Raw genomic sequence first — 13094 nt, forward strand, 5'->3', positions numbered from 1 at the left:
CAGTGCTTCATAAATAAATAATCCAAAAGAAGGTATTTCTCCATAATTAAGGCAAATGATAAAATGATAAATGGGAACTACACTGCGGGATATTATTTTCCTTTTTTTTTAATTATTGTTATTTATTCAATCACACAGAATTTAAGTTAAAAATGTAAAATTGACTAGAAGTTAATACTTTGACAGCCCTAAAGAATATGTATGCATGTGCTTGTATGTACATACCCGGTCTTGTACCAATCTGTGGGAATGTGCTCCTGATGCTAACATGGCAGCGAACATAGTGAGCATATGTTGCTGGACACGGCTGATGCCTGACACCAGGCAACTGAGGATGCTGGGTAATCCAACCTTGTCAATCACACTCTGGAAGGCCCCCGCAGATTGCCGTGTTATTTTACACAGAGCCTGGAAGGGCAGATAAAGGTAAGACAGATGGGAGGTGGGTTGAGTCGAGACATTCTTACTCGCAACTTGTCACATAGTGATGCTTGTTCGGGACCCCTCAGTATATATTTTTTTTTAACGTACAGCGATCTGAAAGTTGTGTAAATGTACATTTTTGACAAACTTTTTCCACTTTTGATGTTAATAAAAGTAGTTACTATTAATTAGACAACCCCTTTCGTGTCATTTTCCGACGCGCACAGTACTCCATTGATTTCAGTTGTTTAACCAATGTGTCAGATCAAGACCAAGCAGCAACCTCCCCCAGTTTCTCTTGAAGCCAATTCAGAAGTAACTTATACTGCAGTTCATCGACTGGCCGCTAGAGACAGGCTCCAAAAGGGTCAAACTGCTATGAGAAATCATCTCGGTTTTTAGGCTGGATCAAGTTGCTCCATCTTTTGAATGAGATAATTTAAAAGTAGACAGACTAGACACTTAAATGCATATATAGATATATTATTCATGTCTGTGTGACACGTATTCGCTGAGTTTTGTTTCAATTTTGTGACGCATTCCACAAAACAAATACGTTTACAGAGACTCAGACGGCAGAAAGCACACACAGTTTGTTTTCTTTATTTTACAAAAAGCACAATGATTTGTACCATAGGGCCCGATTACTGGCATTCAGTCACTTAATGGTGGTGAGCAGTGCGTCAGGTCAAAAGCAAATATAACCTATTATACCGTATTTCCTCAAATAAAAGCCTGTAGTCAAATAAATGCCGGGCCTCTGATAGTGGCCGGGGGCATGGTCAGCACAAACAAATAAAGGCTGGTCTCAAATAAAGGCCGGGGGAAAATGAGAGGATATTCTCCTAAATGCTGTTAATTTAATGCGAAACCATCCTGATGCCACGCGCCCCGATGCAGGTCATGCCTGTGCGACACACACTAATCCTGGTCTCTTCTATCCACAACTTTCCTGCAAGTCTTAGTGGGCATCGCCATGACACTCGAAACTTCCGGTTGACGGTATCTCAGTTCCGGTTTAGCACACATAACAGTTATGCTGCGTTCACACCATACACGAGTGACGCGAATAAATAGTGCAATCTATTTGCTTCATTCACTACACAACAGACGCAAATTTGCGTCATGGGAGGGGCTTCTGCCAGGCAGCGGCAGTCGTCAGAAGGACGAGACCAAGTTAAGGCTGCTCTCGCCGGGGTTAATGAGCGCTGAGCGCCGCCGAGCGCCTGGGTCTCACACATCCGAAACCTTGCTTCCATAAACCATGCAACATAAACGGACCCGTTTGACATGTTGCCTAGCACCCTACGCACTCCATTCAATGCCCAACGAGCTTCAAATAAACTCAATAATTGTGATGTAGAAGTAATATTTATATTTTAATAATTGTAATTGTTGAAATCATGTCGGACATTGTCATTAGACTTTTGTCTAACCAACATGAAAATAGATGCATGAACTTCAATTAATTTGTAATAAAAATTAACATTTCATTGCTGTAAATTTAATTATTAAGTTTATATATTAGTTTAACCTATTTACAATACTGTAGTACAACTGTATAATTTTTTGCACAAGGGGTATGTTTATTGTTTTAAATAATTTACAGATTTAATGTGTAGCAAGACCGCTCTAACAGCCTAACGTTACCTTCCAAATAGAGACCTGCACTCCCGCGGGACTAATATTTGATGGGTGAATGCGGATGTGGGCGGCAAGATATTGTGTGCGAGTCGTGGGAAAATAAAATTATTTTGCGGGACTAACGCAAAGTGGAAATTTCTAACAAAATAAATAACTAGAAACAAATAAACCTTTATTTATAATAAAATAAAATCGATTTACAGGCGCATGGACAGAAGGCAACACTTGCGTGGATCATAGGAACAGCCAAGCTGGCCTACCACACAGTGGCAAAATGTCTGCGCTGCATAACTCTGGTGAATCGCTTAATGCTACAGACATTAGAAAGTTCTTGTAAGATAGTCAGATCTATGTGATCATTTTGCCTGAAGCGTTTTTGTAAGTCTACTCCTGAATCCTGATAATACAACCAAGCGTTTAGCTGATAACACTACAGACTAACGTAAACCGGAAGTTCGTTACCGGCGTGTTCTACGTTGCCACAGCGATCATGGAAAAGGTCAGAGTTCGGGAAAGTTGTGGATAGTTAACCTAAAAACTGTTGTGTTATTCTTTGAAACGACAGAGGGCGATTCGGAGTAATTGTTCTATAAACCAACGTGTCGAGAAGAAGTGGGCTAACGAGCGCAGGTGATGATATTTATTTTAGTACATTTCACCAAAGACCACACTACAAAAAAAACCGTGTAAAATTCAATACGCCTTGGCTTTATATTACTTGTGAGAACAAATTATGCACTGAATTAACGATCTCTTAAATATTTCCTAATTTCACTAAACTTTAATGTCATGATTTATTTAGGTATTTGCTTAAACCTGGATCTTTATTTAAAATGGCTTATTTCTGCTTTTGTAGGCTCATTCAGTAAATATAAGCACCTCATTTGTATGTGCAAACTGGGGGCCGGTGTGATGAGACGTCATGCTCGGCTAGATTCGCTGAGAACTCGTTCATCTTCGGATGCGGAGCTGCGCGCGGAGTTACAAAAAAATGCGTACTGTTTTGTTGTATGGTGATATTTCTGCAAATGTTTCTTAAAAAAAATCAATGATATTTGTCCACTGGAAAGATCACTTTAAATTAAAAACGGTTTACATAAAGCAACTATATTTCAAACAGATGGAATTAGAAATACAGGCCTGCCCCTAATAACAGCCTGCTTCAAATAAAAGCCGGTTCCCATCGGCAGTTCAGGTAAATAAAGGCCTCGTCTTTATTTGAGGAATTACGGTAAATCACTGATGCTGTGTAAAATGGATAAATTATATAGATGCGTTTAGGGCCATACTAAACAGGGCAAATTAGCATGAGAACGCAACTTAAAAAAAGCACAGATGGGAGTGTAAAGTTTTGCAAGTGAACTATTGACAAGACACAAATTAAAGAACACAGACACAGTAAGGTAATTTCCATAATGACCAATGCAATCAATCAGATAGCGTGTAGTTTAAGACAAGCTTTTTTGGGTGGTAAATAATGGCACAAATAACAGTAAATTGACCAGTGCAAACCTTTGTGATTCACATTGCAAAAATAATTCATATAGTAAAAACAATATATATATACAGACAAAAAGGGAAACTCCTACAAATCCATATGCAATTAGGTCAGCAGCAAAAATAACCATGTCCATGCCTTTACAGTGCTAATTTTTCACTGCATGTCTTAAGTAAATTCTGACAGTAGTTTAAGGCCAAAAGACGGTTTGGAGTGACACAAGCTGTTAGTGAATATGGCCCTTAGTTTCTGACATACTCTAGGCACTTGAGTCTATAGACAACAGGATGAAAGAAAAGTTTACCTTGACATGTTTACTCTAAACAGCTTGTTTGTGATTGTACAGAAGGATAATTCTGAAGGATCCCAGTGTCAAAAACAAGTGGATTGTTCATTTTAATGGTGTTCCGGATTGTGTTAGAGGATTATATATGTTTGTTCAGAGCGTTTTGTTTTGTATACGAGGCACAAAATGTAATGGAGAGTTCACAAAAAAGCTTTTGTTTTTTTACAGCCAACTGTATTGGTTCTGAAAGCAGCTGCTTTACAAACTAAGTAAATTATTTTATAATGCTTTGTAAATTATGATTTATAAATATTCACATGCAATACACCTACATTAATAACACATGCGAGTGGTCGTTGATACTGTTTCCTATGTACAATGATGTTAGCCAATCATAACACTGGCTGTTCACTGACAAGACTTAAAACGGATAATTTCAGACAGAGGGTAAGAATAAGTGAAACACAAGGAACATATTAAAATAATACAAAATCCATGTCATGACTCCTTTAAAAGTTATTGCAATTTAATTGTACAGAATCATCTCAGAATGTCCTGTTTTATATATTTATTGGACTTTGGACTTTGTTTGGCAGCTATATAGCAATTAACAAAAATGAAAGACCCCTTCTTCAAAATGGCCTTGGCTTATATAGGCTTATTATTAACACTTTGAAGAATCAAAATTCCAAAACTGTTGAACAGTTTGAACATATTGGTAAAGTGATGAGAACTAAAGTGATGAACAATGTGTGTTTGATACTCACAGATATAGCGCTGACCCTGAGAGCATCCACTGTGGAGTGTGTAAACAGATACCAGAGTGCAGGTCCCACCTCTGCAGTGATGAATCCCTGGGCGTACTGAGACTCTCGGCTGCACACATTCTCTATGGTTTTGGCAGCCATGTGGTTTACCACCAAGTCCTCCTGAGAAAAACAAATCCCCCATATTTCATTCATATCCAGCTATGGCTTAAATCAATATGCACAGCAATAAGTTTTCTCTAGTCTGCCAACATTCAATGTGTTACCAAGCACCTTATAAGCCCCAAATGACAGAAATATGTAACATTATATATCACACTTAATAAATAAATTGATTTACTTAATAAATAAATTGAAATACATTCTATTAAATTGAAGTTAAATTTAAATTAAATTAAATTAAAACGAAAATAATTAATTTGAATTCACTTAATACCAATCGCGACCTCCTCCAGTTTCTCTTGAAGCCAATATGGAAGTGACTTAAACTGCAATTTTACAGGCTCCAAAAGGGAGCAGAATCTCTTTGAGCTCCATGTTTACTTTATACATTTACAGCCTGGTGCAAATTGTGCTTTTGGTCTATACAGCAAATTTTGCCCTTCATGACTGTGAGGGAGGTGACATTTTTATTTGTATAACTTTTATTTGTATATTGTTTACATTATATAAAGCCTTAAAGTTCTGCATAATTAAGCGCGTGGTTACTTTCAGTGACCGGCGGATTGTCGTTTGTCTGCTGTCTGTAGTCATCACATCACCTCAGTTCCACTCACGTCCCACCCTTTTGCCCCAAAAGTTGGGCAAGCTCATCCCTACTTTCCACTTCAAAACTACTCTTCAGAATCCTATGGGTGACGTCACGGACTCTATGTCCATATTTTTTTTTCTTTTTACAGTCTATGATTAAGACACATTGATGGTATTTTTGTAAATAAATCATCTGTACACTGTTAAAAAAAAAAAAAAAAATGTCTCCAATTGAAAAATTTTCAGTTGGCCAAATTGAATTTCTGTATTAAATTGCATCAATTCACAGAAATTGTATTTGGCCAACTGAGAATTTTAGATGTGATCAGTCACTACAAAAATGTTTTTTGATTGAAATTGATTGTACGTTTTATAAAGAAGAAGGGGGGGGGGGTGTTGCTAACTAACGATTAGCAACACGTATTACAGTATTTATCACTTTGTGTAAAACTTTAATAATTAGTAAATGTTGAAATGAATATCAACTGCACTGAAACAAGTGGTGTATAATATAATGTTAAAAAACTTTCACACAAAAAGTCCTTCGTAAATGTGAGTTTTCTAGAAAGTAGAAGTATTCCAATAATATTTGTTATAATTATAACTTCAGATAAAATAAAGAAAAAGAAACCAAAAAAACAAAAAAGGTCTCCGTATTATTTAAATCAATGTAATAACTTGATCCACCTCTGATACAACTCAAACCTTTTGACTGATGTCACCAGTACCTCTTAATTTTGAACTATTCTCCTATATTCAGCTGCACTATATTATGCAAACCCCACTTTTGTACAATCCAAACAGTTCCCATTGGCTAAAATCAAGCCTCGCAAGATAACACAATTCAAATAGATTGCTGACAGTGTGTCATGTGGACTTTAAAAGCAATGCTCTGAAAATAAAAGAAGAAGAAAAAAGAAATAGAAACAAAAAAGGACAGGCTGTAGCATCAAGTATTACATTCAAAGACATGCGTTCATAAATCCATTTGTAAGTGGGACACACAGACCTTTATGAATTTCACGCAATTACATCATGACCTAATAGTCCCTCAACACCCTCCAAACTTGAGTGAAATCATTTCCTTAAATTTCACACCACAGCGAATCTCTCTCGCAGATAACGAAGGGCAATATGTAGAGATTTAGCTGGCTGTGTTTATGTATTTGGACCCCTGTCCTTGAGCGTGTCTCTCTGCAACCGTATCTGGTGGAAATTAAACATTTAACAGCGTTCAACAAACGGCAGGCACGTAGAAGAGTGAGGAAAATAGCAAATGGAGAGGTTGGGCATATCTTAGAGGCACAGTTACACTGTGCACTGCTGGTATGCAATATGGATGTCTTCACTGTAATGTAGTTCCTAGACCCCGTCTCAAAGCTAAAAGAAAGTTCAGCTTAGTCCGTGGAAGAGGTGCATTAATACACATACTGTATCTTGGAGGCAAAAAAAGTAGAAAGAAGTCTGAAGTAGAATATTCTGACGCAACACAAATAACATAGCAGCTCCTCCAGAGTCCCTGGCCCTAGCATTTCTCTTTTGTGCTGGAGTCTGGTGGTCTGGCTTCGTGGAGGCTTTAGGTAATGAACTAGAGCTGGCACTCGCTAGAGCAGGGGAAATGACTGACAGCTGCTACGGGGCGCAAGAGGTGGGGGTGGGGTGTGGAGCGCTTTCTTTTTTCTTATAGCACAAGCCTTGTCAAAAAGGCATAGAAAATGAAACTAAAATCCACCAGCCTGAGGTTTCTCAATAAGAATTTAAATTCCACAGGACAAATACGCTCCATTGTAGGCGAGTTTGTGCTTTTTCGAAAACACACAGCCAGTCCATTTCCACTGAGGTCTGAGTAAGATGCTTTAGGGATCATCTGGCTGTGGACGAGGGGAACGAATTGTGTAGGCTTCACTGACTAGACGGACCCGAAATTACCTGAAACTAAATGTACCAGAGCACATTTCTCATCTGTCTATACGTGCACACACACACACGTTTTGACCAGGATAAGAATACCCAGTGCAGCGGTAACCAGTGCGACTCCATATCCTGACTAGCCAGCAGTGATGGACAGTAACAAAGTATTTTTAGTTCTTTACTGTACTTAAAGGTGTTGTATGTAAGAATGACAGCTAGTGGTTCAAATGGGTACTGCAGTTCAAATTCTAAATATTGTTTGCCCCACACCCTCCAATCGACGCTCACGTGGGTTGCCAGTTTTAGGAGACGCAACAGGAACAAGCACAATTGACAATGGAAGGCGGGGAGTCTTACACACTTGTAAGATGATGAATTGATTTATCCGTGTTTTAATGTGCTTCTGTTCATAGAGATTTTTAGATGGATGCCAAGGCTTTTTAGGTCGGGTAGAATCTGCAATCTCTGACCCGGTTTGTTTGCTGGCTTCCATGGCAGCAATACAGGTGTTTTCCGCCAACTGGCAAAGCAAAAACAGACATTCCAACACGGAATGCACATTTCAAAGCAGAATAACTGGCTGTAGCATTGCTTTCAGAGAAATTTGTACAGTGTATCCAGAAAGCAAAACAGTGCTTCACCTTTTCCATATTTCGTTATGTTACAGCCTTATTCCAAAATTCATTAAATTCATTATGTTTACCCCTGAATTCTACAAACAATACCCCATAATGACAATGTGAAATAATTTTGTTGTATTTTACGGGCAGTTTCTTCTATTCTTCTTTGCAGGACCTCTCAAAGCTCCATCAGGTTGGATGGGGAGCGTCAGTGGACAGCCATTTTGAGATCTCTCCAGACATGTTCAATCGGGTTTAAATCTGGGCTCTGGCTGGGCCACTCAAGGACATTCACATTCAGTTGTCAGGTAACCACACTTTTGTTTTCTTGGCCGTACATTTTCCATTCAGGCCAAAGAGTTCAATATTTGTTTCATCAGACCAGCCTGTAAATACTTTGTAGAACTGAGGAAGAAAATAATGAATTTAATCCATTTTGGAATAAGGCTGTAACATAAAATGTGGAAAAAGTAAAGCAAAAAAAGTGAAGGATGGTGTGTGGGCACAGCCAAGGGAAGGAGAGAGAGTATCCGGATTGGAGACCATGTGATTTCGTCTCTGCTACTTGTGGATGTTTTCGTGTTGGATCTTCAGCGTGCACTGGGACGTTTTTTGTCCGAGTGTGAAGCGGCTGGGATGAGAATCAGCACCTCCGAGTTCGAGGCCATGTTCTCATTCGGAAAAGTGTGGCTTGCCCGGTTCAGGTTGGTGGAGAGTTCCCGCCTCAAGTGGAGGAGTTTAAAGTATCTTGGGGTCTTGGTTATGAGTGAGGGAAGGATGGAACAGGAGACTGACAAGACAGATTGATGCAATATTTCCAGTGACACGGCAAAGCACTTTTACTGGAGTAATATTTCATGAGGATATCTGTATTTTCACTCAAGTACTCAATTTGAGTACTTCCTCCACCATTGCCAGCCAATGGTCCAGACTAAAAACACTAGGGGTTAAGCGCAGTGTCCCAAATTATTCCCGCATTATCATCATTCTAAACCACATTTTTAACCCTGGGTAAAGGAATGTTTCACACTTGCAATCTAAAAGTGGGGTTAGCATTGATTTTAACCCAGGGTTATGAAACCCTACTTTAGAGAAAGGATAGCACTGATTTGTAGTGTTAACTCTGCATTGCAGTGCAACTTGTATAGTGTGAAATGATGCAGTGTTAGAATGTTACGGCTAGATGCTTAGCAAAAGACAGCCAATCATGTGCCTTATTCACATGCTGTGGACTATAGTGCTACGTACAAAAACGTCCCTATTATGAACAGGGTTTTTTCCTACTTTTAAATTATTTTGGCAGCTGGCAAAACTTTTTTTTTATCCTGCCAAAGCCTTATTTGATAAGTTCTTGTGATTTATAAATTGATGTAGATTACTAATGCACGTGACAGGACGCACGTTAACTGAGAACGACCAGAGAGCCGCGAGCGCACTCTCTCTGTCTTCAAAACGATCACCGTCTTAGCTCTCGCACGCACTCAACTGAACTGACAGAAAAAAGGTTTAAAAGACTTGAATCCATGTTCCACGTGGCACAATATTTTCCCTGAATCACAGCTGGGTGTGAATTGTGCTAAAAAAAAAATGCACCTTTTTCGACATACGTTTTACACACGCAGCTTGTTTTAAGAGTCTGGATTCACATATAACGCATCCGCTTTTGCCCGATTCGCGAACTAATGACTCATTTGAACCGATTCATTTTAATGAACTAATCTGTCCAACACTGAACTCATAAATCTGAGTGTAATCATTTACTCTGAAATGAGAATGCAAGTGTGCTTACCCCATTAAACAAGAGAGGTTAGTAAGAATTAGTCTTAATAATCCACAGTATTTACTTTGAGTATTTATATTGATAATGTGTAGTAAATTACGGCCCAAAAAAAGTTTAGACTGGAATAAGGTGAAAGCAGAACAACGCAAGTTGTTGATAGCCAATTATTTTATTAAATTGTGTATAGTAGAGAATTAGACTATTTATTACATTTTTAATGCTATACTTTGTAATGATTGTTGCCAAAATAAACACTGTTCTGTTGAAAAGCTATATCATAGTACAAGAGACTCAATATAGCAGGTAGAATGAATTCCTAATTCACACATAATTGTTCCCTCACTAATGCATTCATATTTACCTATAATCTTTTATACTTTATCTGTATCTGATTTAGAATGAGCAGAAATGTGTGAGAAATATAATGACCCACAAACAAACTGATAAAAATAAGCTGTTATGTAGGAGCAATGCCTTGTGGGCAGCGCTGTGTCATATGCTATAGCTGTGCACAAGGCAACCCGCGTTCGAGTTTCGAGATTCTTTGTTCTTTAATGACGTCATCAGCGACTAGTCGACCACGACTCGACTTTACTCACATAAATGTTGATATCTGTCATTCAACCCCTAGGTGAACTGTCGACTGACTCTTAAAATGAAACATTTAAGAATCAAAATAAATTAAAAGATAAAGATGGCTTTCTCTGCCATTGATTTGTATATTGGAATATTCTGCTGTTCCATGCTTTCACTGTTATACGGTAAGGGACACTTTTACGCATCTTCTGAATGAGTACAGAATCTCTGGATCAAAACACAGGTGAAGAAACATCAGAAATAAGTGTTGACATGTAAGCTAATGCGAATATCAAACATTAAGCAGCATATAAATCAAAACTGACTAATGTTAACAAATAAAAAGTGGAAAATTTTGCTCAAAATTGTTATATTTTTTTATTTTTTTTACTTTTCCACATTTAAGTGTTGGTTTTGCAGTTTTGTGTATTCTTATCCTGGTCAAAACGTGTGTGTGTGTGCGCACGTATAGACAGATGAGAAATGTGCTCTGGTACATTTAGTTTCAGGTAATTTTGGGTGCGTCTAGTCAGTGAAGCCTACACAATTCGTTCCCCTCGTCCACAACCAGACAACCAGATTTTTTTTTTAATTATTATTATTTTTTTTATTATTTTTTTATAGCAGATACTCAGTTATTTATTTTAATATATTGTATGTTCATATATTTATACAACAACAAAAACATATTCTGAGGGCCATGAGGGTATCTTCAGGTTTCACCAAGTCAAATTTAAGACTTTTTAAGACCTTTTTTAAGACCGTTATCAATTCAATTTTAGACAATAAATCACAATAATAAAAAAAATAAAAAAATAAATAAAAAAAACCTTTTTTTCATAATTAGGATGCCACATTACCAATATTATTAGATGCGCAATAGTCACATTTGGCAATAAACCAAACAAAACGCATGAATCTTGTTTGGTATTACAAAAAAGGGCTGGTCCAGTGGTGTGCTAAAGCTTTAATAACATGATCGCTTAGGGTGGAAAATATGGCCAAAACTCTTAAAAGTAAACCACAGCAATAAGCAATTGCTCAATATAAGTAAAATGTCTTCAAGTAATTAAGTAATCATCAAGTAGCCTAAAAGGTCAGTAATAAATACTCTGTAAAAAAAATATGTTGGTTTTTGTTGGTTTAACTTAAAAAAGTAAGTAACCTGGTTGCCTTAAAATTCTGAGTTTATTGAAATTAAAAAATTGAGTTGATACAATGAAGGAAATTTGTTTAATAAATAGAAACTCAAAATATTATTGTATCTGAACCACATAAAAAAATTGATAAATCATGAAAATAGCACTATTTGGCATGTTTCACTGCATCATCAGAAATAAAACACACACAATTACCCAATATGCTTACACAATCTTTTAATAATATTTTAATAAAGGTTGTCGAATCTCAAAAAAAAAATCATTGTATTAACTCAAAATTTTAATTTCAATGAACTCAACATTTTAAGGCAACCAGGTAACTTTTTTCTAAATATTTTTTTACAGTGTACAACATAAAAATACAGATACAAACAGTGCTTTAAGTGTAACTGATGTTTTCCCCGTTTGTGTTGTTGTTTGTTTAACATTAACACACAGACAGGAGTCTAATATAAAATATGATATATAAGTTTGCTTTCACTTTGAGAACTTACTAATTCGCAGATCCAATACTTAATGACATAAGTCCCAAAAAAATGTTTTAACTCAAGTTAGGATATGGACATATGCATAAATAATGTGTGTATTGTGTGATCGTTCAAGAGTAGGCTAAAGAGCCTAGAAATAGACACATTCGGTACACTCGTGCGAGCGCTGACAGGCAGCAAAAACACACATTCTGACATTGAGTTTGTGGTTTACATCACTGTTATTAACTATTTTTAGTGCAATCGGGTATATACTTTCATTTGGTCATTATGCAAGATGGTGAGAAAGATTTGCCTTTTACGATCGCGCAACTGGAATAAGAACTGTCAGCTGAAGAATAAAATCTGTTTTATGCGTATGTGGGGTACAATCTGAAAGAGGCTTGTGCCAATAACATGAAAGCTGATTGGCTGCAATATAAGATGCATGTTGGTCTCATTTGTAGTTGTAATTCAGCGAAAACAATAGTTGGATTAGCGAAAGAAAGAACTACAACACTCCAAAATAAACACGCACTCGGGAGCATTTCAATGAACATTAGAGATAGTGTTACATAAACGCAGGAAAATTAAGACCTGTTTAACATTATTTAAGACCTAGTACTCAATGCTTCAGCGACTTTTTAAGGCCTTCAATTTTCATTTAGAAACCCTGCGGGAGCCCAGATAGAATTTTGTGAAAATTATCATAAATGCTGGCGCTGGCTGGTAACATTTTACTAAAATGCTGGCTGGTAAAGAGTTAAAAACATACAGAATCTCTTAAATATTTTAGACACAGTAAAGTATGACTGATCATTTAAGTTACATAAACTAGGACGTTTCCTAGGAGGTTGCATTTAGCATAAATTAGTTACAAACTGATGCTGTCACACCAACATAAACCATATGCAGTGTATCCGCAAAGTACTCGCAACACTTTTCAATTCACATGTGCACAAGTATACACAGCCTTTGCTCAATACTTTGTTGAAGCATCTTTGGCACCAATCAACTTGTTAAGTTGTGACGTAAAGAGCACTGTTTCTGGGTCGAAGCCTCAACTCGTTTCACCTGAGAATGCCATTGACAGCCATTCATGATCACTATTATATTAAGCATCAAACATTTAAAACAGTTAAACATTTTAAATACTTACAGTCTAAACAACAGTCTTTGTGCTCACAGAAAAGACATTAATAGTTTTAACTA

At 37.1% G+C, this 13094-nt stretch overlaps 1 protein-coding gene across 3 annotated transcripts in view; it reads right to left on the reverse strand.

The window, feature by feature from the left end:
- The window catches only part of ulk4 (unc-51 like kinase 4), a 283773-nt gene that overhangs the window by 204640 nt on the left and 66039 nt on the right, over positions 1-13094 (reverse strand). For all 3 annotated transcript variants that reach the window (XM_067449187.1, XM_067449185.1, XM_067449186.1), the window contains 2 exons: positions 4619-4780; positions 226-408 (listed from right to left, as the gene is read on the reverse strand). In XM_067449187.1, coding sequence (XP_067305288.1) covers positions 226-408; positions 4619-4780 — 345 coding nt within the window. The remainder of the gene's footprint in view (positions 1-225; positions 409-4618; positions 4781-13094) is intronic.

The sequence above is a fragment of the Pseudorasbora parva genome, chromosome 7 (genome assembly GCF_024679245.1).
Source record: "Pseudorasbora parva isolate DD20220531a chromosome 7, ASM2467924v1, whole genome shotgun sequence".
Taxonomy (NCBI): domain Eukaryota; kingdom Metazoa; phylum Chordata; class Actinopteri; order Cypriniformes; family Gobionidae; genus Pseudorasbora; species Pseudorasbora parva.